General features: G+C 49.7%; 12 protein-coding genes across 12 annotated transcripts; 6 read left to right on the top strand and 6 right to left on the bottom strand.

Moving 5' to 3' along the window:
• Nucleotides 1–478: 478 nt before the first annotated feature.
• Nucleotides 479–2,805, bottom strand: COCSADRAFT_37014 (uncharacterized protein). Its single transcript, XM_007701658.1, has one exon. The coding sequence runs from the start codon at nucleotides 2,657–2,659 to the stop codon at nucleotides 863–865; it is 1,797 nt and encodes a 598-aa protein (XP_007699848.1). The 5' UTR covers nucleotides 2,660–2,805; the 3' UTR covers nucleotides 479–862.
• Nucleotides 2,806–3,117: 312 nt separating this feature from the next.
• COCSADRAFT_142947 (cellobiose dehydrogenase) lies at nucleotides 3,118–5,109 on the bottom strand. Its single transcript, XM_007702034.1, has 2 exons — nucleotides 4,939–5,109; nucleotides 3,118–4,874 (listed from the first exon to the last, which is right to left on the bottom strand). The coding sequence occupies exons 1-2, from the start codon at nucleotides 5,047–5,049 to the stop codon at nucleotides 3,177–3,179; spliced, it is 1,809 nt and encodes a 602-aa protein (XP_007700224.1). The 5' UTR covers nucleotides 5,050–5,109; the 3' UTR covers nucleotides 3,118–3,176.
• A 1,220-nt stretch (nucleotides 5,110–6,329) lies between these two features.
• Nucleotides 6,330–6,740, top strand: COCSADRAFT_51426 (uncharacterized protein; the record flags this gene model as incomplete). Its single annotated transcript, XM_007701702.1, has 1 exon — nucleotides 6,330–6,740. A coding segment is annotated over one exon (411 nt), but the record flags the coding sequence as incomplete, so codon positions are not given.
• Nucleotides 6,741–6,828: 88 nt separating this feature from the next.
• On the top strand, nucleotides 6,829–7,355 carry COCSADRAFT_49781 (uncharacterized protein; the record flags this gene model as incomplete). The annotated part of the gene is made up of 2 exons (XM_007701699.1): nucleotides 6,829–6,984; nucleotides 7,065–7,355. Coding segments are annotated over 2 exons (447 nt in total), but the record flags the coding sequence as incomplete, so codon positions are not given.
• Nucleotides 7,356–8,166: 811 nt separating this feature from the next.
• Nucleotides 8,167–11,873, bottom strand: COCSADRAFT_117810 (uncharacterized protein). Its single transcript, XM_007702033.1, has 5 exons — nucleotides 11,720–11,873; nucleotides 11,541–11,669; nucleotides 11,271–11,491; nucleotides 10,667–11,215; nucleotides 8,167–10,621 (listed from the first exon to the last, which is right to left on the bottom strand). Exons 3-5 carry the CDS (start codon nucleotides 11,466–11,468, stop codon nucleotides 8,186–8,188), a joined length of 3,183 nt encoding a protein of 1,060 aa, XP_007700223.1. The 5' UTR covers nucleotides 11,469–11,491; nucleotides 11,541–11,669; nucleotides 11,720–11,873; the 3' UTR covers nucleotides 8,167–8,185.
• Nucleotides 11,874–12,507: 634 nt separating this feature from the next.
• Nucleotides 12,508–14,270, top strand: COCSADRAFT_325158 (uncharacterized protein). The gene is made up of 5 exons (XM_007702032.1): nucleotides 12,508–13,422; nucleotides 13,473–13,542; nucleotides 13,601–13,691; nucleotides 13,755–13,987; nucleotides 14,035–14,270. The coding sequence occupies exons 1-5, from the start codon at nucleotides 12,670–12,672 to the stop codon at nucleotides 14,124–14,126; spliced, it is 1,239 nt and encodes a 412-aa protein (XP_007700222.1). The 5' UTR covers nucleotides 12,508–12,669; the 3' UTR covers nucleotides 14,127–14,270.
• Nucleotides 14,271–14,413: 143 nt separating this feature from the next.
• On the bottom strand, nucleotides 14,414–15,818 carry COCSADRAFT_171500 (uncharacterized protein; the record flags this gene model as incomplete). The annotated part of the gene is made up of 4 exons (XM_007702031.1): nucleotides 14,414–15,097; nucleotides 15,147–15,226; nucleotides 15,279–15,506; nucleotides 15,560–15,818. The coding sequence occupies 4 exons, from the start codon at nucleotides 15,816–15,818 to the stop codon at nucleotides 14,414–14,416; spliced, it is 1,251 nt and encodes a 416-aa protein (XP_007700221.1).
• A 1,114-nt stretch (nucleotides 15,819–16,932) lies between these two features.
• On the top strand, nucleotides 16,933–18,668 carry COCSADRAFT_325100 (uncharacterized protein). Its single transcript, XM_007702030.1, has 2 exons — nucleotides 16,933–18,298; nucleotides 18,350–18,668. Exons 1-2 carry the CDS (start codon nucleotides 17,048–17,050, stop codon nucleotides 18,578–18,580), a joined length of 1,482 nt encoding a protein of 493 aa, XP_007700220.1. The 5' UTR covers nucleotides 16,933–17,047; the 3' UTR covers nucleotides 18,581–18,668.
• Nucleotides 18,669–18,755: 87 nt separating this feature from the next.
• On the bottom strand, nucleotides 18,756–19,786 carry COCSADRAFT_160645 (uncharacterized protein; the record flags this gene model as incomplete). Its single annotated transcript, XM_007702029.1, has 3 exons — nucleotides 18,756–18,929; nucleotides 18,982–19,083; nucleotides 19,136–19,786. 3 exons carry the CDS (start codon nucleotides 19,784–19,786, stop codon nucleotides 18,756–18,758), a joined length of 927 nt encoding a protein of 308 aa, XP_007700219.1.
• A 412-nt stretch (nucleotides 19,787–20,198) lies between these two features.
• On the top strand, nucleotides 20,199–21,693 carry COCSADRAFT_142934 (uncharacterized protein; the record flags this gene model as incomplete). The annotated part of the gene is made up of 2 exons (XM_007702028.1): nucleotides 20,199–21,315; nucleotides 21,366–21,693. 2 exons carry the CDS (start codon nucleotides 20,199–20,201, stop codon nucleotides 21,512–21,514), a joined length of 1,266 nt encoding a protein of 421 aa, XP_007700218.1. The 3' UTR covers nucleotides 21,515–21,693.
• Nucleotides 21,694–22,094: 401 nt separating this feature from the next.
• Nucleotides 22,095–22,909, top strand: COCSADRAFT_26580 (uncharacterized protein; the record flags this gene model as incomplete). The annotated part of the gene is made up of 2 exons (XM_007701536.1): nucleotides 22,095–22,262; nucleotides 22,367–22,909. 2 exons carry the CDS (start codon nucleotides 22,095–22,097, stop codon nucleotides 22,907–22,909), a joined length of 711 nt encoding a protein of 236 aa, XP_007699726.1.
• A 63-nt stretch (nucleotides 22,910–22,972) lies between these two features.
• On the bottom strand, nucleotides 22,973–24,235 carry COCSADRAFT_325081 (uncharacterized protein). The gene is made up of 3 exons (XM_007702027.1): nucleotides 24,001–24,235; nucleotides 23,673–23,919; nucleotides 22,973–23,621 (listed from the first exon to the last, which is right to left on the bottom strand). The coding sequence occupies exons 1-3, from the start codon at nucleotides 24,044–24,046 to the stop codon at nucleotides 23,036–23,038; spliced, it is 879 nt and encodes a 292-aa protein (XP_007700217.1). The 5' UTR covers nucleotides 24,047–24,235; the 3' UTR covers nucleotides 22,973–23,035.
• Nucleotides 24,236–24,334: the final 99 nt, after the last annotated feature.

Raw genomic sequence — 24,334 nt, 5'->3', positions numbered from 1 at the left:
AAGCTGATACAAAATGGGATCTTATAGCAGGGTCCGGTCTACTCCAAGAACGAGAAAAGATGTACAGCGAGTTGCCCGATCACGACACACAAGCGCGAGCATCCCAAACCCTTGGGCTTCTGTATGGTGCAACCGGTCTTGCCGTGCCCATCACATTCTGGTACTTGTTCGAGATCCTGCGGGACCCCAAGATGTACACGTACGTTAGTTCGGAAATCGAAGCCCATGCCACGCCCGAGTCGGGAATGTACAACTTCATGCAGCTTGCCACATGCCCTTTGATACAGTCACTGCATGCCGAGACGACACGTCTTTACAGCTCTAATGTTGCGGTACGTCAAGTCATATCGCCAATGTTCAATCTTGACGATAAATACACTATTACCAAGGGCACTAATATATTCATCTCAAACAAATTCAATGGACAGTTTTCTGCAGCATGGGTTGAGGCGCGTCCCAGTACTCTTGAACGCCCGCTAGATGTCTTTTGGGCAGAGCGCTTCCTTGTGGCCAGCAAGGGTCGAGACAAGAAGGAAACTTTCAGCGATGCAGGTCTGTCTGGCAACTGGACGAGCTATGGTGGTGGTGAACACAAATGTCCTGGACGGCATTTTGCCCGCCACATTGGCCTCATCACACTGGCTATTCTGATGGGCGAATACGAAATCGAAATGGTAGACAAAGAGGCTGCAAGCAAGACGGTTCCACCAATCAAGAAAGCGGCTTGGGGCACCATGAAGCCAACAGGCAGCGTTGGTGTGAGGATTAGAAAACGCAAGGCTTAGGTAACGAATGTCTGAGGGTATACACGTTGATGGAATATCGATAGACTACTGGTTACAACGAGGCTTAACGACTATCCCTAATAATCAAAATCTTCAAAAACCACCTTCTTGCCCTCCAACCACCCCAACACCTCTTTCCTCATCCCCTTCCCAACACACAAATACCACGTCTCCGCCTCCATACTCTCCAAATCACTCTTCCTCATCCTCCTCCTCTCAACAACCGCATCTCCAAAACCTACCTCTCCCTCCTCCTCCTTCCCTGTCAAAAACACTCTCGTACACCCAGCAAGCCCCGGATACCTCGCAAACACATCCACCGCAAACCCGACATCCTCCCCCCTCACTGCCCAAAACAGCCGAAACCTTTCAGGCAAAAGTTCTAGCTGCAACACCTGCCCCAGCAACGGCGTAATCCCCACTCCCGCAGCTACAAACGGTACTACTACTCCCTCTTTTTGGTCGTCTTGCTTCACAACAAAATCTCCCCCTCCAACACCCAGAATTGGGACTTCCAGCCCCGCACGCTCGTTGGTCTGGAAGAGAAACTTGGTCACGGGTCCGACTTTACGAATCGTGATGTCGAATTCGCCAGCTGTACCGGAAGATGCAGGAGTAGAAGAAATAGTAAACGTACGCACGAAATCATCATTTAGACTCGTTGGATCGTCATCGCGCATATGCTCGTATCCCGTGCCTAGTTCCTCCTTGAAGTCTAGTGCTATCCATTGAGCGGGAGTGTACGTGAAGTCGGTGTCTGGCACCGAGAAGGTGAAGCGGGCGATGCTGGGTGCGAGTAGGGTTTTTTTGATGAGATGTGCGGTTTGACTGCGGAAAGATACAAGACTGGATTTCAGGTTTCCCTCGGAAGCCAAGGGGCGGACGCGCGGGTTGTATGGGCTTTGAGTCTTTTGTGTGCCGCGGAAGGGTAAGCCAGCGCTCACAAAGCGTGAGTCCTCAATTGTAATCTTGACAGCGAGATTGCTGCCGGGGAGGATATCTGCAGCGTCTTTTCCAGCAAGGATCTGCGCTGTGCCGGTTATGTAGAGGATATCTCCTGTTGCGTAGTTGGGGAATGCGAGACCAATTCTGGGGTTGAGTTGCAGGTTGCCGAGGGATTGGTAGAGGCGGTTGCCCGAGTACTCTGGGTACACGATTTCTGTAGGCGAGATGATGCGGACGAAGCCCGGGGGGCCGCCGCGGTGGTTGACGTCCATGTCGTCAGGGGTGCTGGTGCTGAGGAAGAACATGTCGGATGCTGATATTAGGGCTCGGCCCTCGTCTGACAACGAGGCGCCTTCAGCGACTAGTTTCGAAGAAACAAGTGCATGATGAATCTCGTATTGATTGATGTATTTAGGACAGTTGCCTAGACTCTGCTCAATCATCGTGACAACTTGGATTATATGCCGTGGCTCAGCCGGAGCATCTTCGCTATCAGCTTTGCCTTCGATCTCACGCACCATGCAGCCAACAAGGCGGCCAGCCGTCTTGACTCTCTTCCGCGTCATGAGATCGATAGCTAATCCAGCAACAAGCTTCGCGTCTTCTCTTTCCCGCGGCTTTTCGAATCCCTTGCTGCCTGCAACCAGCGCTTGCACGACGGGATCATGCTTGCCGTCTACAAGCGTAGATGTACCAACAGCGCCTCCGCCGATTGACTCGGTAAATCCAGGTGATCCGCCCCAGAGTGTGACCCAGGGTCTGGCTTGGTCATCCAAAGTGCCAAATGCGAGTAGAGGAGCGCGCTGGAACATAGCCGATGCTTGAGCCGTAAGATGCGTTGATGTGGGGTTGTCCTGTGGTGGCACACGCAGAAGACGATGCATCTTTTCTTCGCCTTCACTCCATTCCATTCCTATTGAGAAATCCATTTTGTCGATGTAACTATAGTGGTCTCTTATCGTTGGTGGTTTTAATCTTAATCGTGATTCTTGTCTTGATTGTAGTTCAACTTTTAGGGCATCTGGTTAAATGGATGAAGATGTATCATTCTTAAGTTGACACTCACACCCCTCACTTTGGACTTGAATCAATGTATGCTTACTAACTTCTACTTGTGTTTATAAACAAGTGCGCCGATGACTCGACGTCTTCCCCGCACGCCGTGCTGGTGGCATCTAAGGAACTTGCCGTCGTCGGCACTGACGAACATGCCGCTTGCCACGCATGGCGGGGCTACGTGTGTAGTGGTATCAAGGTCGGCCCTAATCATGCAATGCAAGAGCTGACAAAGACGGCTCCACGTATCAAAGCCCAGGAAATGCTAGAACTGCATCACACAGTAGACCACGTATGCTGTCTTCTTCAACAACGAAAGTGAAAACATCCAAGTGCAACGAAATTACTTGATTGAACAGGCTATCCAGGAAAATACTGAACGCTATGTACCTAGTGCTTGTACTCAGCAACGATCATCCCCGCCGCCCGTTCAGCAATTCCATACACCAGCGTCTGAATATGCGCACTGGGCAATAGAGGAATAACACTGGCATCTACAATCCTCAGACCCTTTGTGCCATAAACCCTAAGTTTCGCATCAACCACACCCCCATCTTTCTCCGGAAGCAGCGCAGCAGTACCAACAGGGTGATAAATACTCAGCGTATTTTCCCTCGCGAAACTCTCCCAATCAGCATCTGTCTGTACGGCACTGCCAGGTTCGTATTCCTGAGTCCACACTTCGCTCATTGGGGCCGAGGAAGCGATTTTGCGCATGAACTTTGCGAGGCTCGTAATGGCCTGGAGGTCGTAGGGGTGCGAGAGGTAGTTTGGGTTGATGAGTGGTTTATCACTGATGTTTCGCGAGGTGATATGGACATTGCCTTTACTCAGGGGATGCTGTACTGCGCCGATAAGGGAGAAAGTGCCGATGCCGAATTGTGACGAGTTAGCTGTGGGGTAGCCCTTGCGGCCAGTGTAGCCGTCCGAGAAGATGACTTCGAGTTGGGGGACTTTGTTGTTGAGAGATGGGGAGGAGTAGCTTTTCTTTAGCTTGTCGGTGGCTGAGGTTAGGGTTGTATCGTTGTCGACTAGGGCTCGTAGTTTCGAGGCCGTGGCGTTGGAAATTAGACTCCAGGGGAAGTAGGCGTATCCGCTGCCGGTGTAGTCGTAGAGTGAGCGTTCTCCGGTATTGTATAGGGCTAACTCGACAGCCGCACGCGTAGTGTTTCTCAGAACGTCGAATGAAGTGTATTCTGGTTTGAGTTGGAATGCCAACTGGATGCGGATGTGGTCCTGAAGGTTTTCACCAACAGAGGGTAGATGCTTGACCACTTGAATTCCAAGTTTCTCTAGGAGGGTCGAGTCCCCGATACCTGAGTGCTCGAGAAGACCAGGCGTTTGGAAGGATCCAGCTGACAAAATCACTTCTCGCCGTGCGCTGATGATAGTACCATCCTCCAGGGTAACGCCGGTGGCGGTTTTGCCTTTGAAGTTGACTTTTGCGACTCGAGCATCTAGCTTTAACTCAAGATTCCGTCCGGCGAGTTGCAGATACTCTGGTGCATATGAACGGGTGTAGTTTGGCCTGATGTTGCTTGGTTGGGTCGCGACACCAATGGGATGGCCATTGAGGGATTCTCGATTAGGATTCAGACCCAGATTGTTCATGGTCGGGATCCAGGTGTCTTGCTGGCGAGGAATGATTCTGTTGATAAGAGTTCGAATAGGGCCAGTCTTGCCAACGCCATCAGATCCATATTCAGGAGATGGCAAAAATGTCTCGACCTTTAGCATGGCCGCATACAAATTCTTCCAGTTCCACCCAACATTGCCGAGTTTCTCCCAAGCATCCAGCTCGTACTCCGAAGTGCGGTCCCATGTCATGAGGTTGAGCGCAGAACTTCCACCAAGCACTTTTCCACGATTCTGTGTAAAGACGCGGTTGTTGGCATTCGGCTGTGGTAGCGTGGTGAAGTTCCAGTCGTATTTCCCGCCGAGCGTCGAGCCTTTTCTTCCTGGAATGAAGATTCCTGGGTCTTGACGGCCATCGGGCCCTGCTTCTATGACCAATACCTTGATGTCTGGGAGGCTATTGCTTATGCGCGATGCAACAGCGAGGCCTGCAGTACCGCCACCTACGATGATCTAGCCTGCTTGTTAGAAAATAGATGTCCGCAAGCTCAGCTTGACAGCTCAACGAGAGACTTACAAAATCATAAGAGCTGGAATTTCCAGACGCACTCTCTGCACGCTTGACTGTGGCTGCATCAGTATGCTCTACCAGCCCATACACAGCCAATGCCAATCCTAGGAACTTCATCTTCCCGTGAGACGTGGAATGAAGGCACTCCAGAGCAGAGCACTCAGGGTGCGGGTGGGCGGAGCCAGGGTATTATAATAGTCTCCGTTAGGCGTCCAGTTGTCCTCCGCATGTATAGGTTGGACGATATGTCCGCATCAATGAGGCCGAAGACATGCATGTCCAGCGAGATCCAGCTTGTCAACCCGAAAACGATGTAATTGTACAGGGGCAAGCTAAGCCTAGATCCTCTTCGTCGCATTTATCCGACGCATAGACGACGCCACGTTGACAGGGGATTTGCCTACAAGATACCATCAGTTTTTTTTCTAGGGTGCTTGCGCTTAGTATTTGCACGGTCCCGCAATCCGGAAACATGCAAAAGTTGTGCAACACGGCATCTGAATCGCGTGGATGCCTGGCTGTACTAGTCTTCAGATGAACTCCTCTTGCTCGCTTGTGCAAAGGCGACTATCGTTGTTCTGGGCGAATGTGGGACTTCAGCTTGGCAGCTTAACAAATGTACTTGGTGTTGCCCCGAATCGTCAAGGATCCTTCGTCTTTTCGATGAATACCTGTAGGGTTAATTTCCCCGGTGGATCCGCAATACACGGAGCCGGTACTTAGAGATAGGGTACGGTTTTACACGCTAGCGAAGAAAGCTTAGTTTTATTGAGTAAATAACATTTCTATCTCTTCCTGCACTACCATTCCTTCATCTACTGTTATCCTGGATGGCAAGCCGTGGAGATCGTATACATCACGTGACCCCGGGCCCCGCAATGACCATTATGTTCTGACGTAGACGTCCCTAGGCCTCCAGCCTTTTCGTCTCTCGTCAAAGAAAAAATTATTTTTGTTACTTGTAAGACATGGGCCTCTGTACTGTCTGCCAAAGCTTCCCTTTCGTTAACATCCTCCAGGGACTAGAACCCGATCTCGGCCACATTAAGACATACTGGAGTAAGGACCAAAACAGCATCCCACACCATGCGACGCTGGAGACTCTGACTCTGGCCGCGAGCGAGGGCTGTCCGCTTTGCTCGCGTGTGCTTGAGGACCTTCGCTCCAAGCACAACCCTCATTTCCCACTAGTGGTCTACGCTATCGAAAGAAAGCAGAAAGATCTTGACGCGGACAGGAGCGCAGCGATTGGTACGCCAGGGATTGAGTTCGCGGAGACATATCGTTCGAAGAAGTACGAACCACACTGGACACTACCGTTCTACGTTGTTCCAGTCGTGGGATCCCCAGGTCCACTTATAACTCACAGCGTGCCGTGGCCAACGGTTGAAGATGCGGCTAAGGAGTGGTTGCGCTTTTGTGGTGCAAAGCATCTGCGGTGTTCACCGCTTGGAGACCGGCCGCTCCCGACACGTGTGATTGATATAGGTGACAAAGACTCCTCGCGGGTGCGTCTTGTTGTATCACACGGGCGCCTTGACCGCTACATCGCGCTGAGCCACTGCTGGGGCCACCGCGAGCCAATCACTACTACCAAAGATAGCCTTAGTAGACATATCAATGAGGGAATAGAGATTGGCGACTTGCCACAGACATTTCGCGATGCAGTCGAAGTGGTGCGGGCACTCGGTTTCAAGTATCTATGGATTGACTGCCTGTGCATTATTCAGCAGGATGGCGAGGACTGGCGAAGAGAAGCCGCGCAGATGCCGGAGATCTATGGGAACGCCGCGGTGACAATCGCGTCATGCGTAAAAGACGCCTTTGTCGGGTTCCTAGAAGAGTCGTCCTGGGCTCCGCACGCTGCTATCTGTCAATTCAATGTCCAGTGGAACAATGCAGATTCTCCCACGACGATTGCGATTTATGAGCAATTTAAGCAGAAACCCTGGCACGAACACTTCTATCCCAAAGACGGCTGGCCCTGGAATTCGAGGGCCTGGGCGCTCCAAGAACGCCTATTGTCTACGCGGATTCTGTATTTTACCAACGGTAAGCTCTTCTATGAGTGCAACACGGCGCAGTTCTCACGTTCCTGCACTTCTCCGTTAGCACTTGAATCTTTCCACGAGGACTCCACCGTCGTTACGAAGACCGCGTTGCAGGAGATTGACGCCCATGCGCTTATGGGCATGTGGTACCGCATTGTCGCCGATTACAGCAGCCGACACCTGACCAAGGGACAGGACCGTTTCACTGCGATATCAGGAGTTGCGCGCATCATTGCAGAGAGAGTGAGAAGCGAGTACTGTGCTGGGCTATGGGCATCGGAATTCGTCTACGGGCTCCTATGGAAGTCGTCGTATCCAATCACGAAAATACTCAAGTGGCGTACTGAACACGACTACAACTCTGTCAGTCAGTACGCAGCCGAATATCCTGGGCCGTCTTGGTCATGGGCAGCGTGCGATCATGGAGTGTCTTACCCCGACGACGTGCCGCGTGATACGTGTATAGCGTGGTCTCAATGGACCGGCAGCGTCGAGAAGATTAAACCTGATGTGCTAGCTGTGTGCTACGAGCTGCTGAGCACAGATATCAAGCCGCTAGATGATGCATTTGGTTCCATCGAAAAAGGCGCCTTAACCATGGTCAGCACCATACGAGAGGTCGAAATTCAGTGGCCCTGGGGTTCCGAACAGGTTTGCAAGCTCACTGATCCCGCGAGCTCAGAGAGTTTGGGGCAGTACACCACTGACGGTGGAGGTTCAACCATCAAGGCAGAATTATTTGGTGTGCCAGTTGCTGTTTGGCGTAGGCACCCGAGTGACAGAGATCACATAAAGAAAATGGAAGACAAAGGAGAGGTGGACAACGATAAGGAAGTAGACAATACGAACGATGTAGACGACAATCCTGTTGGATGTGGTATACACAACGAATTGGATTTCAACTTCTTCGTATGGGTCTTACGGCGAGACGATTTTAACAAAGATACGTATCGTAGGGTAGGATCAATTGAGGGGTGGAAGCTAGAGTGTCTTCAGTGGCTTCTAAGTGGAGTAAGAGAGCGTATAGTAATACTATAACCTTAATGGCCTCGCTCATACCTTACCTCTAGTAATAGTACATATAGATTAGGTGATTCTAAGATATATATATACGCTAAATAGGCATAATCCATTCAAGTTATGTTAAACTATAATACTAAGCTTTTGATTGCTTACCTTACCTGTGGTAAGTTGAACATTTACTAGTCCTCTAGTATGGCAGGTTCGGGCTCTCGCCAGACATTTTTGCGACCCCATCTTAGTCTAATTGTTTCGCCAAAAGGCAGACTGACTATGGATTTCCAATCAAAAGTATCTATCAAAGCTAGAGCCATGTACGTCAAAGAAGTGTCGCCGACGTTAATATATCTGCCGGCAGTCTGATCCTGAGGAATTGTCTCCAACACCGATCGGTAGGTTTCAGCGTCATCGGACTGTTGCAGTTCCTGGAGGATACGTACAAGCATGCAGACAGACATGATGTAATTGGGATGCCGTGGTCCAAATGCCTTCAAAAAACAATCGGATGCATCGAGAAATGCAGACCGTGCTTTGAGAAGGTCATTGCTCTGGGCTGTTGATGCATAACACATACCACAGTGGAAGTTTGCAGTTCCTACGTATGGATGCTCGACTCCAAGTGTTACTTTGTATAACTCAAGAACTTCAAGCATTGCAGTCTCTGCGTCAATATGGTTGCCTTGCGAAAATTTCGTACGAGCGATGTTCATGGCGATGGTGACAGTGCACCGATGTCTTGGTCCGAGCAATGAAGTGGAATCAGCTAAAGCTTCCAGGAAGAACGACCATGGATCTTTGGTGGGCAACAACCATGAAAGTCGTCCAAGATTGTTTAGCACCATCAGTATATGTGGATGTCGAGCTGGAAGAAGCTTCCTAAAGCCATCAAGGCATCGAACGTAGAGGTCCCATGATTCTTGATATTGTCCCGCGACATGTAGGTACTCAGCCCGATTGTTCGCTGCCACGAGAGTAAACGGGTCATCTCGTCCAAGTAACGCCTCGTTCTGTGAACATGCCAGTGCGCTGAAATAATCGGCTTGGAAAAGATTGCCGGCTTCACGATGGAGGATGCCAAGGGCATCCAAGACCCGGAAGGTCAACGGATGTTGCGCCGACTTTGCGTTCATCTTTTCCAACGCGAGTGCCAGAAGTCCTTGCGATTTATCCAAGGCTCCCTTCTCTAGTAAAATCTCTCCTAGGTCGTAGAGTGCTACGGCGGTGTGAAAATGATCGTCGCCGAAGATCGTGACGAATGCCCCAACAGCATCCCGCATGGAAGTTTCAGCATCTGCAAAGCGCCCCTGCTGACGGTACAGACACGCGATGTTGCTGCGTACTCTGAGAGTCAGCATATCATCAGCACCACAAAGCTTGGTGTATGCTGCTAGCGCACGTTGGTATAATGGCTCGGCTTCGTCAAGCCGTCCTGACTGATCAACAGCGACTGCAAGATTTCCGAGAGTCTTCAGTGTACCGAAGTCCTCAGGTCCAAAGGCATCCTCAGATCTTTGGAGAGTTTCACGATAAAGCACTTCGGCCTCAGCGACGCGGCCTTGATTTGCGAAGCATAAAGCGAGATTGTGAGCAGCGGCAAGGGTGATAGGATCCATTATGCCGAGCCTTTGTTTGAAGCCCTTATAAGTGCTGTCAAACATTGCCTCACCTTCCTTCAAACGACCCTGTCTCTCGATGCAGGCTGCGAGTTTGTTCATGGTGTCCAGAACCTCGACAGAGTCTTCCTCAAATAATTGGCGTCTCATATCACGCGCCGCAACGTAGGTCTTCTCAGCATCATCCAGGTCACTGGCTTCGTGGTACGTCAAAGCCATGTTGTGTAGAAGTGAAGCCACTCGACTGTGAATGTTACCAAAGTTGCGTTGGTATTCCGGCATAGCCATCTTGAACCAATCAATTGCTCTTGGGTAGTTGCCACGATTACGCATGCACTGCGCACAAATGACCATAAGTGGAACGTAATCCCATTGGACGATGCTTGTTTTGCGAGCTTGCTCAATCAGTTCGACAGACTGATTGAGATATGCATCCACAATCAAACGTTCTTTGAGCGTATTGTCTTTCTTGGGAAATGAGTGATAGAGCACCTGGATTGCCAAGCGCAGGAACTGAGTACGATCGCTGTCTGGAATACTTTGACCAATCGAGCGACGAGTGAGGTCGTGCATCCAAAGAACATTTTTTTCGCTTAGCCTTCTCACCAGACTAAAGTCGACAAGCTTTGCGATAGCCTTGTACAGCCGTTCGTTATCTTTAACAACATTTGCCGTTTCGCTCGTATCGCAGGATGTATCTTGCAGGGAAATTAGCCGATCTTTTGACTTCGAAGTCCGTGGCGATATGCAACAGGCAACCCGCGCAATGATATTGAGAAAGTTTGACTGATCCGTGGCATACGGAGCTGTCTGAGGCTTCTTAGCTGTGTCCTGCTCCCTGCACCAGTGATCAAAGACAGGAATGGCTTCAGGCTGCAGGACTGAGAACAAACGAAGCAGATTAGCCGCATCTACGTGATTCTCCCGCAGATGCTGGAGAATCATAACAAAGTGTTTGGAGATAGGTTCCCGTCGTTTTGAGTAGCTATCTTGCCATCCAAGTACCTGATAAGATCAGCTAGTGGATGTCAGTGTGTGCACATAACCTACCTTTTCTGGGGCTTTAGAGTATCGATCCAAGTACTCCTCTAGATCAATTCCATTTTCTTTTATGTAGGAAGCACACTGCTTCACAGCATGTGGAAGATAGCCAACATCTCTGACGATCACTTGCGCAAATTTTCGATTCGCTACTGTCGCCTTCATGCCACACCCTTCGAAAAATATGTCTACGCAATCTTCAACGGATGGCTCCGTAATCTCCAAGCACATTGTGTGACGCCCTGTAATGGATTCCATGGCTCCACGGCGCTGAGAGGTAAGGATCACATGCCCTTCGGAAGTTGAGGAGAGCAGATCGAGAATAGTGTCATACTCCAAGTCACCGACATTATCGATCAGGAGCAACCAATTCGTGTTCGCCCTCAGCCATTGTCGCAAAGCATTCAAGTTGACGGCTGGGTTAGAGCCCCCCCGTTCAGGAAGCTCCAAAAGTTCAACGAGTTGATTTACGCTTTCTATAAGCTTCTCTTGGCTGCCCGATGTGAGGAAGATGCTCGATGTATACTCTGAATGGAAGCGCTCCTCATACTTAAGCATCTAGTACAAATTTAGCAAATGATATTCCAGTCCCAGAATCAGGTTGTCCTTTTACCAGCTGCGTCTTGCCGATTCCTGTCATGCCATACAGACCGATCCTTCTGCGCTCGAAATGAATGGCGGATGTTAACGCATGGCGCATCCATTGCAGTTCTTGATCCCTCCCTTTGAACTCGGCAGTCAATAGTCCTGGGACATTGGACCAGAACTTCGAAATTTGACCAGGCGCATTAGTGCTTAGTTGACGCTTCATGTCAATCACTGTCTTTCGCGTTTCTACAAAAGCGGTAAGAAGTAGTTTCGAAATCAAGGGTGGGGCACCTACCTTCTACCCCAACAAAAATTAGACTTATTGCTGTCCGCTCCAGATGCTTTGCTTGAACGTCGATAACAGCGATGCACTGTTCAAGTTCATGCCGCCCACTGGCTGATATCGTGGTGCGAGCGACGAATTCTGCCTGACATCAGATCATCGTCAAATAGCCGGAATCCTTGCTTACGTACTGTACGATGGTTCTACAGCATATCGATGCGCAAGTATGCAGAAGTGGAGGTATCCTTCATATATCCTGACAAGATGGGGGCGTAAGGAATTGTTGGCTTTGTGTACGAGCGCGAAACGGAAATGTTCGTAGGTCGGCAAGCACTCAACCAGTTGTTCTAAAGTAATATTGATGAGTTCCGGAATTTCTTTTAAGTCTTGCACCACCTGGCGTGCGTCATTAGTGTATGCAACAATAGTCACAATGATACATCACAGACAAACGACTGACCGTGAGAATGATTTTGACAGAGCCCCAGATCAAACAGGCAGGTTCTGCAACTTGCACAAATGTGTCGAGCGCTGATTTGAATCGTTCCAATGGCTCAAATAAACGGTGAATAAGATGCACAAACTTCTTGAAGGTCGGGTGCTTATCCTTCTGCCCCGCACTTGCGACATTGAGTGCATCCATGGCCGTCATTTTCGAACATGGGGCATGAGCCATACAAAATCGAGAAAATTCATCTTGTGATATGGATGACCCTACTTTTTGTTGCAGTCGATCAATCGCCATGGCGTAAACATCCTGTGTCATCGTCCCGATCTGAATGGTCGCAGGAAACGTGGATGCGGCCGGATACTTCATTGCACACTTCTTGGTAAGAAAACAAAACACACCATATATCGAAGACAGCCCGTGGCGATTGAACCTGCCATGTCGACTGCTTTATCGTTTCCAACGGGGCGCAGTGAATGCGCCATGGTTGATTGAGATATGCATGTAAGACACGATTAGGGAGGATTCCCATGGAGGGGTGGGTGATATGCATCAGGCTGGAGAGCATGTCACGCCTGCACAGCTGGGCCGCGGACGGGACCACCTGCAACATCATTCAGTGAATATCCCATTACATTCCAGAGCCTTCACTGAACGCTGAACGACAGGCTTTGCTCGAGATAGATATTCAACATGACCTCTGGATTAGTAGCCCCAGATGTTCTGCCTGGTTACGAGGTTAGCATGACTTTCCTAGATTCCGACCCCCAACTAGGTGCAAGCGAGCATGCACCTCTGCGTGGCATACGTCGCCCTTGGATGGATTATTGGCCGCCCTCTCCTGGTGATGCCTTGCACGACTGGCTCAAGACCGAATGTCCTGCCGTTCTCAGCTGGCGATGGAACCCAGACCAACCTTTCGACCGTCCTTGGCAGAAGTGGTCACAGGAAGCCCGTAAATCGGGCAAATCACGACCTTCCATAGTGATGCCAGCACATACAACCACTGGAGCTCCGTCTGAGGCGAACGAACACAGCCTCATTGCAGATGAGATGGATGGCCAGAAAGTCGCAGAGAATGTCTCCACACTGGATCAGCGCATTCAGGAGTGGGCACTGGGCACCGTAAAGCCGAAGGCTTTCAATTACTTGGCTCTGAATCGTCTGTACCAGACTGAGAAGCCTTACCATAGCCGACTTCCCTTCCTGGAAGGTCTTCCGCGTACAAATGTCGTTGGTCAGTCATTTGACACTGTTCGAATCCATGACATCACAGGGGTCGAGGAGCATTTTGTTCTTGCAGTGTCTGGCTTTGAATTTTGTCAAATTCCACAGACGATACACACCTGGAATGCGCAGACAGTTCGTGACCAGTATCTGCCATCGATGGGGGAGTGGTTGAGGGAAAAGTTCAACAGCAAGAAGGTATATATATATACCTACAACGTCAGTCCCACAATCCTTCATAATACATTACCAACACTAAACAATCGAAGTTCCGAAGTCTCGATCCAGAAAAGAAGCCCTCTGAAGCTTGGATCCCACCTTTCACCCGTGCTCACTGTGGTATGTGTTGATGAGCCCTTCATGCATGAGAAGTACCAACTCACTTCTCATATTGCAGATGTCACACCCAAATCAGGCAAAAGCAGACTAAAACTTCATTTGCCCGGAGAAGCAGATGAGTTACTGAAGGGACGGTACCGTATGATTGGGTAAGTGATTGTATGCACACTCCTGCATCGCTCCCCAACCCTCTCTAATGGTGTATCCAAAAGTATGTGGCGCGCGCTGTCAGGTCCGTATCAGGACAATACTCTTGCAGTTTGCGACTCGCGTACTGTCGCGATTAACGATCTAGTTCCAGCCGACATACTGTTTCCGCATTACTGTGACGAGGGCTACGAGGTTACTCATAACGTCAATCACCGATGGTTCTACAAGAGGAATATGGGAATCGATGATGTCATAGTCTTCAAACATTACGATAGCATTGATACAGAGGCCTCTTGTAAGTGTACAGAGCTTATGTTGACGGAAGGCTGACGTAACACATAGTCTGTCCGCACGCTGCATTTGTCGACCACACCGCTCCGCCCAATACCCCTCCTCGTGCCAGTATTGAGCTGAGAGCTATTCTCATTGACTAGGGATTGAACTGTCCCATATAAATATCGCTGTTTCAGTAGAGATGCTCTGTCTTTAATTTCTTTCTGCTCTTTGATCATAGGTAGATCAGAATAGCACATTTAGATCAGAGAATATTCAAGGTGGTATTGACGAATAGCGATCGCAAAGCCCTGCAATAGATTACAAATTTGTAGTCATGAGATCACTTGAATGGATATCATGAGTAGATATACTATGAACCCAGGAAACGCGTATCGAACAGACTAGCCCATCGTGAGGCTACAAGCCAAATGAATGCTCTATAACATCAAAGTCTATCCGGCTCCATGGGCCATTCTGAATCCTCTGGAGTATCAGAAAGCCCAGCCCGAAAGATGTTGCCCCACTGGAGCTGCAGAGCGGGATGAGGCGGCGATCCTGCCATGGATTCGTCTTTGAGCCAAAGTCTCAACATGTGTCGAGTTTTACCCTTGCCATCGTGAAACTCATCACGGCCGTGTATGATCTTTCGGTTGTTGAAGAACAACATATCTCCTGTCTCGTAGTCGATGCGGTGCAGGCTCTGGTGAGCTGCATAGTGTACGGCGTCTAGTGCGTCGTTTTGAAGCATCGTGATATTCGGGATTTCTAAGGACCTTGTCCCACGTGGAGAACGTATGAGTGCGCCTCGGCTAAAGGCCATCTCTGGTGCACCCTTGTGCATGAACATAACGGGTCGACGGTAGTAGAGGCCGTTTCCATCCAGTCCTTTCTTGTCCGGTGGACTATAACAAGTTATCAGCAGACTACAAAACCACTCAATCGGAGATAAAGACATTACGTGCCGGTCCATGGGCCAGCCATTCTTGAATAGAACGGCCAGCAGTTCAGGGTCATCACGAGCTAGCTGATTATATATAGATCCCACAGAGGCAAAGGTACCGTAGCCTCCGGTAGCTGTCGTTTCGAGAGTGTACATTGCCACCACGTCGCCGCTGTCAGTATGAAGTGGCTATGCACGTCAGCAAAATAGCACGTAATAGGCGATGCTTCGAACTCACAAGCGCGACGTTGCAATACGGTGCTGCACATCCGTTCAGACCGTTCCGCTTATCAATGGAAGCTAAGTCTTTGATGTGGGCTATCATTGTTAATAGGTCCATTCCATGCAAAACGTCTGTAACAATGCTCACTAAGAACCTTGCCACCAGATTGCCTGCCAAATTCTTCACACAGGTGCGATGCGAGTCCAGCAAACACACAGATATTTTCTCTACGGCTGAAGCTGGCCGGATCAAGGCCCCGAAGTAGCAACATACCAACTCCAGCGTGTAGCGTCGGTCGCCTCTCCGCTAAGGCCTCTGCCAACAATGGTATGCTGAAGGTCTTGGGCGAAATTTCGCGTAGCTTTTGACCGGATTCTCGATATCATTAGTGCAAAATCATATCAACATTCCAAGAGCTGGCAACAAACCCATGAACTCGGCACATGCATGTTTGATCTCTTGAAGGTGCGTCTCATCGAGTTGGAAAACATAATCGGTTGGTTTGAGCGCGGAGCCGTCCCAACTGAGGACCGAATCAACCCTTGCAGGCAGGTCTCCTAGAAATGAACCGGTAAGATTCTTGTAGGAGTATTCGTTTCGTCGCAGGACACGTCTCTCCCAGAATTGCGCAGTATCGTCAGGGTAGTAGTGAGGCTGAAACCGGTGGGCTTCAGCGTATTCAGACATGCCACTGTTTCGCACACACGCGCACACATATCAGCGACCGACCGTCCTGGACTTTATTGTCCGAGCCATCATCAGCCGGAGAAACGATTTGTCAGACCCGTGACAACACAGCTTCACACCGTTTTCGTGTAACGTGGGAACACATCAATCTAGTTGTGGGGGTGTCGAAGTGAACCGTTCCAGGGAACTCACTATGAGTGCTAAGCGCCGCTAAATACGGGCGGCACGGGATCGAGAGATGGCCCGGCCCCACCTCTGACGTGCACCTTCAAAGCCTGGCTGCATGTAATGCATATGCATGCATGAAAGTGGACACCTTGGGTACCCAAATCTTTAGTGTACGAGAGCTATCCTGTTTTTGCTCGGCCAGGCTTCAGAGTCCGGAAATAATCTCTATTGTAGCTTAAAGAGGCTATATATTACTAGACCTTAAGCTTTGATTATCTGGAAGATTAATCACGCTCTATTTATCGGGTGAGGATTATTACCCCCTTTTAGCACCGCCACAGATGAAAAACCTTGGTCCTCAACGTGTGACAGTGCGAGAACTAGAACATTGTCATTGGCTATGTGTCAACAAGGAATGCCAGATGACTTTAGTGGCTCGGAGGTGTCCATGCTTGGCCATACCGCTTTTCTTCTTCATGGGAGAGATTCCGGGGTGTTGCTGATTGCCTCTTTTCTTATCCGCAGCTACACGAGGGCGCTCTCTCATCCCTCCATGAAGGCCAGCTATTGAAACAACACGATGCAGCGCAACAGTTCATCTCTAGATCTTTTAAGTGATGAAGAACGAGAGAGTTTTCCATTAACTGGGCGACGACAGGCTCGGCAAAATGGCTTACGGTATCGCGTCGCGGTAATGATCGCGACTGCATCTTTACTGTTGCTGTTGACCGCTTCCACGCTTACTCGAACCCAATCGCCAGCCCGAGATGTCCAGCATCGTCTAGCGTGTTCCACACACAAGGAAGATTGCGAAACAACAGCACCTTTCATATTTGATACAGTACATTCATTGCTTAAGCAGTGGCCAAATACATATGGACCCAACGGACACTCAATCGTAGCAGCAACGGTACCACTCAACACTCAACTTTACCACGCAAGGCCAGATGGAAAGCCTCCGAAAGTACCCACGTTTTTTGCATTCGATGCGTACGTATGCGGAATCGCAACGTGCAAACACGCTACTTTGCCTGTGACTGTGACTGACGTACTGTAGAGAGATGTCCCTCGGTATATACGCCAGTTCCGGAACACCGACCATATACACCATGACGACGACAAAACCATTGAAAGTACTCTACTTTGATGGACAGGCAGCCTCGTTGACACACTGGGGAACACTTGATTCGCAGATGGCGCTGCTGAAAAACAAAGTTCCGGATAACCCTAGTGAGAGATTGGTTTTCGACGAGGACCAGAGGGCAAGGGAGCTTTGCACCCTCCTTAAAAGCCTCAGTATCGATGGCACTGTTCGCATGAATGCTGGATTTGAGGTCTTGATCTGCGACTATGTTGCCGCTGGTGTTCGTCAAGTACATGTTAGCAATATCACAGTCCCGGGGAACATGGAAAGAGAGCACGATCCCAGCCTTCCGCGAGATCCGAATAGAGTGCCCCCGCTAGGATATGGCAATGAGTTTGCGCCACAGAATAGCTGGGAGTGGATCAGAAGTGGCACCTGGCATTACGGCACAGGAGAAGCTGTCCCTGGTGGCAATAAAGAGACGCGTGTCTCACTTGATCTTTGTGGATTTATTACGTATTATGACCCATTCCTTCGCAGTCTTAGTGGCCATCATCACAGCCAGCAAGACGTCTTGTACCAGAATGGCTGGGGATTACGCAGAGGCCATCGATTGTTAGGCATATCGGCGGACGATATCGGAACTGTGAAGTCCTGGTTGAAGCAGATTACTGCACTCGGCAAACAGGACTGCTCTGGCATCGACTGGCAGGCTCTCACCGAGACCATCGTCAAGCAACATGGAACTCGCGCAAGAGAGATGTTGGCAACGGTGAGGCATGCCGTTAAGGACAATAACACTATGCAGGAGGCTCTGACCAAAGTCCATGAGTTGACACATGCAGTACTCTACACCTACCTAGAATATCCCACTGCGGTAGGCATCTCGCCTGCAGCTGCCAAAAAGGAGACGATATCAAGGTGCTCCAGGATTTACACTGATCATGTCGACAGTAATCGTCTCAATGACTTTGAGGTAATTATCAGAGATTCAATTCAAGTCTTGATGCATAAGTTGTGTTCATGGGAGTTTGATCTCTTTGCGCTGAGCGACAGGTACACCTCAGACTTGTTTGACCCCAAACACGAACTTGTAGCTTCTTCCGAACTTGTGTCTAAAACGAGCGTGAGAGCTGCTTTCGATTACATTCGAACAAGCACGGAAGAACTGATGGAGTGGATTGGCTGGGATAGCTGGCACGGATGTGAACATAGATGCGCATTCAACGTGAGTTATTGTGGCTTGTTGCGGGTGTATCAAAGCTGACCATTACGGCAGGAACTGTGTTACATCCCCATGTGGCCTGTCATTTATGCACCAGGAAAACATCAAGGCGGCATCTTCGCTGATGACTCCTATACGGAAGCTGAAATGTCTGAATTCTGGCGGCCAAAATGTATCAACAGAACGTTATTTGATCAAGGAGGGGGACGCGCACGCGAACCATCTCATCAACTCCCTGATGTACCGTCACACCTCCCAACATCCAAATTAATGATTGTCACTTAAATCGCATCGTGGGGGGATTCGCGTTTAGGATTGTACACACTGAGGATGCACTAGCTAGCGAGATAGAATGATGGATGGCATCTCACCCAACATGTCTTCAGACTGTTGACACTCTACAACATCGCTCGATGGCTAGATGTCGGTAGAGAAACGAGGTGCAAGATCTATAATTATATCAGCGAATTGATGAACTCTCAGTGGGCTTGGATCGAACCTCGACACCGGCCGAAGCTAATCTATAACTCATCTTCTCGTCACAAGCTGCGTACATGACGATATCTTGGGCGCGTGTTGCACCCAATGCTGGGAACTCCCGGACATTGAAAGAGGCCAATGAGTCCATAGTGTGCTGATATGACTATAAGTGGAACGTGGCCATCTGATGGAGGCATCAAGCTCACCTGTGGTATCCTGCTTCCTATCAAAGGCCAGTCTGATCGATTGGAATATGGGGGCGGCACACGGTCTGGCTCCGCTGATTTTGACATGTTTGAATCACACCACTGTTGCACAGGTATTAGTTGTGTACAACCTTCTCAGCTAGTGCTTGCTTACTTCCACAAGCTGCTGTTCTTCATCATAGTTGGAGGGGGTGGGAACCATGTAGCAATGGGACTCGTCAGTTAGGATGTTTTGCTCCACTCTCGAAACATAGATCAGACACTCGAATGGCGTTGTCTCAGGCGATAGCTTGGGTTCCCACTGGCCAGTTTCACTGAAAACGCACCAGGCAAACGCAAAGTCTAAAGATGCCGTCCAATAAACGGCGGGCGTGCGAGAGAAATAGCTCTGAGGCCGGGAGAAGTAGATAGAGGGCCCATATCTCGAGAAAGATTCTAATAAATCTAGGCTTATTTCGTTCGCACAGCCATGAAAGAGGTAGCGCTCTGTTGTGCTCAAAGTACCATCAAGACTGCTCACAGCCTTGCGCGCGTCGAAGTAAGGCGCCAGGGTTGTACTGGTTCGGTTTTGGAACGACCAAAGATTAACTTTTCGGACCGGGATCTCTAGATGATGTTGGATGCAGGGAAGATTTTCTGGGGGCCTCAATTCCTTGATTCTTCGACGCGGGGGAGGACCTGGCAGCCAACAACGCGCGCCTGCATTGGTTTGAGGCGCCGCACAGTGCTGAACGGTATCTGTACTAATTGTTGGCAAGTGCGCATTGTCGCCCTTAGACACAACGTTGAGGGATGTAAGAGTCATCTCTGTAGTTGTGTGCATGAATAGTGCAGTTGCCGCGCTGTCTTTTCTCATAGCCTTACTTATACTATCCATCAGGCTGATGTGGCTTATGGTTGCAGGAGGTACCCCACGTCAAAGAAGGCAAACACGGCAACCAAGCAGGCAAAAATGTTGCACTACGTCAATCATGCATTCGATGATCACATGCAAGCTCGTGTACATCTAGAGGCGTTTGCGTGCCGTCGTAGGAGCCACTGCCCTTGCGAGGACCTAACCGTTCGAAGGTTCGCTACCTCCTGACCAGACACTTATGCGTCTACTTTACCCGACGCTAATATCTGTACCGACAGCTCTCGTCTTATCAGTCCTATTTGTGCATATATGCAATTTTTGGACATTTCCACATATTATCAGCCTGCTCGAAACCACAGAAATGGCGGCCGAAGAGTTTGTAGTCCTGGAAGGCACCCATTTCGAAGGGGGCGGCGGACTCATTCGGGATGTCCTATCCTTTTCTAGCCTACTCAATCGAAGTGTGCAGGTCAATTCTATACGCGCAAATAGACCAGGTATCGGCGGGCTACGTGTTGAACACACTGTCGCCATTGAAACTATGGCATACCTCACTGGAGCAGTCGTAGAAGGTAACGCGATTGCAAGCCGACAGCTTGTTTTTAAGCCGCACCAGGATCCTAAAGCAGGGGTCATCGAAGATGGGAAGCATCTGGACATAACTGTTGAGGGCTCAGCCGCGATTTTCATGATTGCCATGATACCATACATCCTTTTCTCACACCTGGGGGCTGCCGCCTACATCCAACCGATCATCCCTAAGGCTGGGATTGAGTTAACCATCAGAGCAGGGACGCTTTGTGTCAAAGCTCCATCTTACCACAATGTTGTGGAAGTCCTGCTACCTACTCTGAAGGCGATTGGGATTAGTGAGGATTTCATCAAGCTTGACACAAGTTACGAACAAGGATGGCATACCGACTATGTCAAGATTCCTGGACGTATAAAGCTCTGGGTCAAGCCACTTCAAATCCCATTGAAGGCTTTCATCCTGGAGAAGCGAGGGGAGATATCAATTATTCGTCTCATCGCTCACGCGCCAGAGGACGAATACCAGGAGTTTGGGGCTACAGTGAAGAAGGAAATTGAAGAAGCTTTCCACCAACGCAGTAGCAGTCCAAATCCCAAGCTCGACATACAGGTTCAAACATTTCAATCCTCGGTTCCCGATCAATACCACCTTCTTTTGGTTGCAGAGACAGTAGATCCTAACGCGAGAATTGGATACGAAGAAGTGTTTCCGCAGAAGTCGGGTTTTCCTGAGGGGCTGGCTCTTGATAAGGATAGGCTGTTCAAACACCTCGCACGAGTCTGCATTCGCGGTCTAATCAACGAGCTCAGGTCGGGTAATGCTGTGGATGAGAATATCGAGGATATGCTTGTGATCTACCAAAGCCTTGCGAACGGATTTTCTTCTGTGACTGCGCCCGGAAATGCAAGACTAGTTACCGAAGATCCCAGACTAAGGGTGCCTCTAGGTTTGTCCGGTTAGAAAATGTGCAACGACCATTGACTGACTAGAGTATAGAGATGCCGAGCGATGACTATGATTTTGACACAAAGACTCTGCACCGAGAGACGGCTTATTGGGTTGCCAATACAATGGCTGGCGTAACCTTCACAGAGAAAGACGGAAGAAAAGGCTGCCATGGGGTTGCACTGGGGAGTATGCACTAAAGGTAAAGTCCTCTCCACATATCAGTACCTAGGCTCTACTAGACTAAGTGCTTAAAAACTCGCTTCTACTCACTTTATCCCAAGTTTTTATCCCAAGTTTTATTTTACTAGCTGAAGTATAATTTCGCCTTCGATATGTAACAAAATGACATTGGCTTTACTTTCAGCGAGTTCTGCGCTGTTATACAATACCTGACGCATGCCCTGCTTGACCCCAAGGTTGTCATGAAGCATACATTCTGCATTAGCATCAAGAAATTCCCCCTAATATCAATGACTAGAACGACTCTCAGCAAGATCTCGATAGAAACATATCTGTTAGACTTCAATGCCCAATGCCGTTATCATAACAAGTATACACGCCGTCACGGCTCGGCCTCGGCATCAAAATAGCCCACCCAGCTAAACCCTAAACCAACGCCTCCCTGTGCATCCCGCGCAGCGCCCTAATCCTACATGTAACTAACCCACCGCCTACACTCATTTATCCCCCATCGCACAAACTGTAATTCTTCTTACCTCGAACCCTTGTCTGCCGCCCGAGAACAGCCCTCTTGCTCTCGCTACCCGCCGGCCCGCCATGGCGACGCGTAAAACCCGCGTGAAGCCCACGCCGTACCCCTTCCTCTGGTTCCGCCTTCCGCGAAGCGCACAACTAGTCTCGTCGCTCGTGGTAGCGGGCATTATGTCGCATTTCTTGCGCGAGCTATCGCGGGATGGGTACACATTGCCCTGGACGTTTATCTTGGTACGGTTCTCCCAGAATATTTGCTCGATTGAAACCTTTTGGGCATCATTGCCCGGTGCAACGGAGGAATATACAAGAGAGATCAATGGCTAATTCGAGAATAGCTGATGGTGGTATCAATCTTGACTATTGTCGCTCTTGCATCAACTATTGTGCTGCATTTATATCACGGCCTTAATCCTGGTTTAAATATCGCAGTCAACGGTTCACTCGGGGTGCTGTGGATTGTGTCGTTTGGGTTGCTGGCGAGGTGGACTTCCGGGACGGTAGCGGGTGTCTGTGACACTTCACATTGGGACTCTGATACAGGAGTGAGCATATGTAGGCAGTACAAAGCGCTGTTTAGCTTTGCGCTGCTGGGCTTGCTCGCAACGCTGCTGGCGCTGGCTGTAGATGTCAAGGTGCTGAAGGGAGCGAGGACGAGAGGCGCCTTCCAGCCGGTAGATGGAATGGCGGGTGAGGGGAAAGGAGCTCCGGATAACTCGCAGGACCCGGAAGCCAATCCTAATCCGATTGCTGCGCGGACAAGGCAGGTTAGAGGTGGCGAGGGGTATGCATTACCAGAAGAGCAGTTTGAGTATGATGATTTGGCGTATCATGGAGCAGCAGGGGAGATTCGGCGGAGGAGCTTGGAACGTAGAACATGAGGTTTGGCAATTCAATTCATTAACGTTGTTACATACAAAACGCCGTATTCTCAAGTACTGATACACTGATCTTTTGCAAACGCCGCCCAATGTTGGCATTATGCCGGGTATCATAGTAGAAGAAGATTAGAAGATGTCGTCCATGTTCGCCTCCTTCCCACTCATGGCAGCCGCTGCTGCATGTTCGGTGCCGATATCTGCATCCATGGACATGGACGGAGCATCCCTTGCTGCGATCTCATCCTCGATGAAGACCCCGAAGCCTCCAAAGGCCTCACGCAACGCGCGATCGCAGTATTCTTGCAGGCTGTGTCCTCCAACAAGATGTGTCGAGTCTTTCTTCATACGCGCATACCAGTCGACATCGTAATTGTCTTGCAGTACGTAGTACTGAGGTGCAATGTTGTATCCTCCCCATGGATCGAAGGGCGGCTCCTTTGGTGGCGGGACGTATTTCTTGAGTCCACGGAACATGAGATCAGCGCCATCATCCTTCTGGCCAGCACCTTTGGCATCACCTGTCTTCCCAGCGTCGCGCTTTGTGCTAGCGGCATTTGAGTCTGCTTTTTGAAGTGCTTCAAACCGATGGAGCTTGTTCCATGTCGCGTCCACATCAATGTTGAGAATAAGGTTCCAAGTCATCTCTTCCACCTGCTCCAGGTAATCGTTGTAGTCTCTCAACGTCTCGAAATCGTCTTCTGTTTTGTTCATACTGGTCTGCTGTTAGCCCAAAACCAAGCTGTGCACGGCGGACTTCACTTGCATCTTCATAACCTTCTTTCGCAGATCCACCTCCCGTTCCACCTTCAGGTCTTCAAAGGTCGCCCTTCGAAAGTTCCTGTATGCCAACGTCTTTGCACATCCCGCCACAGGACATATATTGTTTCCTTTGTTACCTCCAAACAGACGTTCGACACAGGTATCGCACATGGAATGATAGCACGTAGGGTTGATTTTGAATTGCATGTTCGGGTCAAGGTAACCCGATGCCTTGCAGACGGGGCATACGCCTGAAAGAGCATCAGCGAAAGGTTCGCGCGGGGCATGCAGCAAAGATAGGTTATATAGAGATTTAGAAAGGGCAAACGCACCGCTATCCTGCTTCGACGCGCCTGTTGCGCGTCCGGATCTCGACATGGCGGAGGTGAGGCGAAGATAATGTGAAGCTCCGCAGGCAAGTGACTTGATTTGGGCTGATTACTCAGCGGTAGGATTTCGCTTATTGCTCTATTAGACCGACAGCATGGTTTGCTGCCCCGATACGAGTGGACAAAATAATGCGATGGCGACTTTTGTGAATGATTACATACGAAGATTGTTGTAACATTGTGAGACGCCAATGCTCTAGATGCGCGTGCATGGTCCCCCTGCGGGGCGAGCTCATCGCCAAGCTCGGCCATTTTCTGCAGACAAATTCCGCCAACT

This window comes from Bipolaris sorokiniana (genome assembly GCF_000338995.1).
Source record: "Bipolaris sorokiniana ND90Pr unplaced genomic scaffold COCSAscaffold_7, whole genome shotgun sequence".
NCBI lineage: Eukaryota > Fungi > Ascomycota > Dothideomycetes > Pleosporales > Pleosporaceae > Bipolaris > Bipolaris sorokiniana.
The sequence above is the reverse complement of the archived record's forward strand: the minus strand, read 5'-3'. Positions and strand labels throughout refer to the sequence as shown.

Bases quoted from the DNA above. Each gene is read 5' to 3' on its own strand.
- COCSADRAFT_37014 (XM_007701658.1), bottom strand. From the start codon at position 2,659: ATGGATTTCTCAATAGGAATGGAATGGAGTGAAGGCGAAGAAAAGATG.
- COCSADRAFT_142947 (XM_007702034.1), bottom strand. From the start codon at position 5,049: ATGAAGTTCCTAGGATTGGCATTGGCTGTGTATGGGCTGGTAGAGCAT. The intron at 4,875-4,938 runs GTAAGTCTCTCG...CAAGCAGGCTAG, and splicing joins ATTCCAGCTCTTATGATTTT to ATCATCGTAGGTGGCGGTAC.
- COCSADRAFT_117810 (XM_007702033.1), bottom strand. From the start codon at position 11,468: ATGAAGCGTCAACTAAGCACTAATGCGCCTGGTCAAATTTCGAAGTTC. The intron at 11,216-11,270 runs GTAAAAGGACAA...AATTTGTACTAG, and splicing joins GAATCGGCAAGACGCAGCTG to ATGCTTAAGTATGAGGAGCG. The intron at 10,622-10,666 runs GTAGGTTATGTG...TGATCTTATCAG, and splicing joins ACTCTAAAGCCCCAGAAAAG to GTACTTGGATGGCAAGATAG.
- COCSADRAFT_325158 (XM_007702032.1), top strand. From the start codon at position 12,670: ATGACCTCTGGATTAGTAGCCCCAGATGTTCTGCCTGGTTACGAGGTT. The intron at 13,423-13,472 runs GTCAGTCCCACA...AAACAATCGAAG, and splicing joins TATATATATATACCTACAAC to TTCCGAAGTCTCGATCCAGA. The intron at 13,543-13,600 runs GTATGTGTTGAT...CTCATATTGCAG, and splicing joins TTTCACCCGTGCTCACTGTG to ATGTCACACCCAAATCAGGC.
- COCSADRAFT_325100 (XM_007702030.1), top strand. From the start codon at position 17,048: ATGTCCCTCGGTATATACGCCAGTTCCGGAACACCGACCATATACACC. The intron at 18,299-18,349 runs GTGAGTTATTGT...CCATTACGGCAG, and splicing joins AACATAGATGCGCATTCAAC to GAACTGTGTTACATCCCCAT.
- COCSADRAFT_325081 (XM_007702027.1), bottom strand. From the start codon at position 24,046: ATGTCGAGATCCGGACGCGCAACAGGCGCGTCGAAGCAGGATAGCG. The intron at 23,920-24,000 runs GTGCGTTTGCCC...ATGCTCTTTCAG, and splicing joins CGCGTCGAAGCAGGATAGCG to GCGTATGCCCCGTCTGCAAG. The intron at 23,622-23,672 runs GCAAGTGAAGTC...ACAGCAGACCAG, and splicing joins CGAAAGAAGGTTATGAAGAT to TATGAACAAAACAGAAGACG.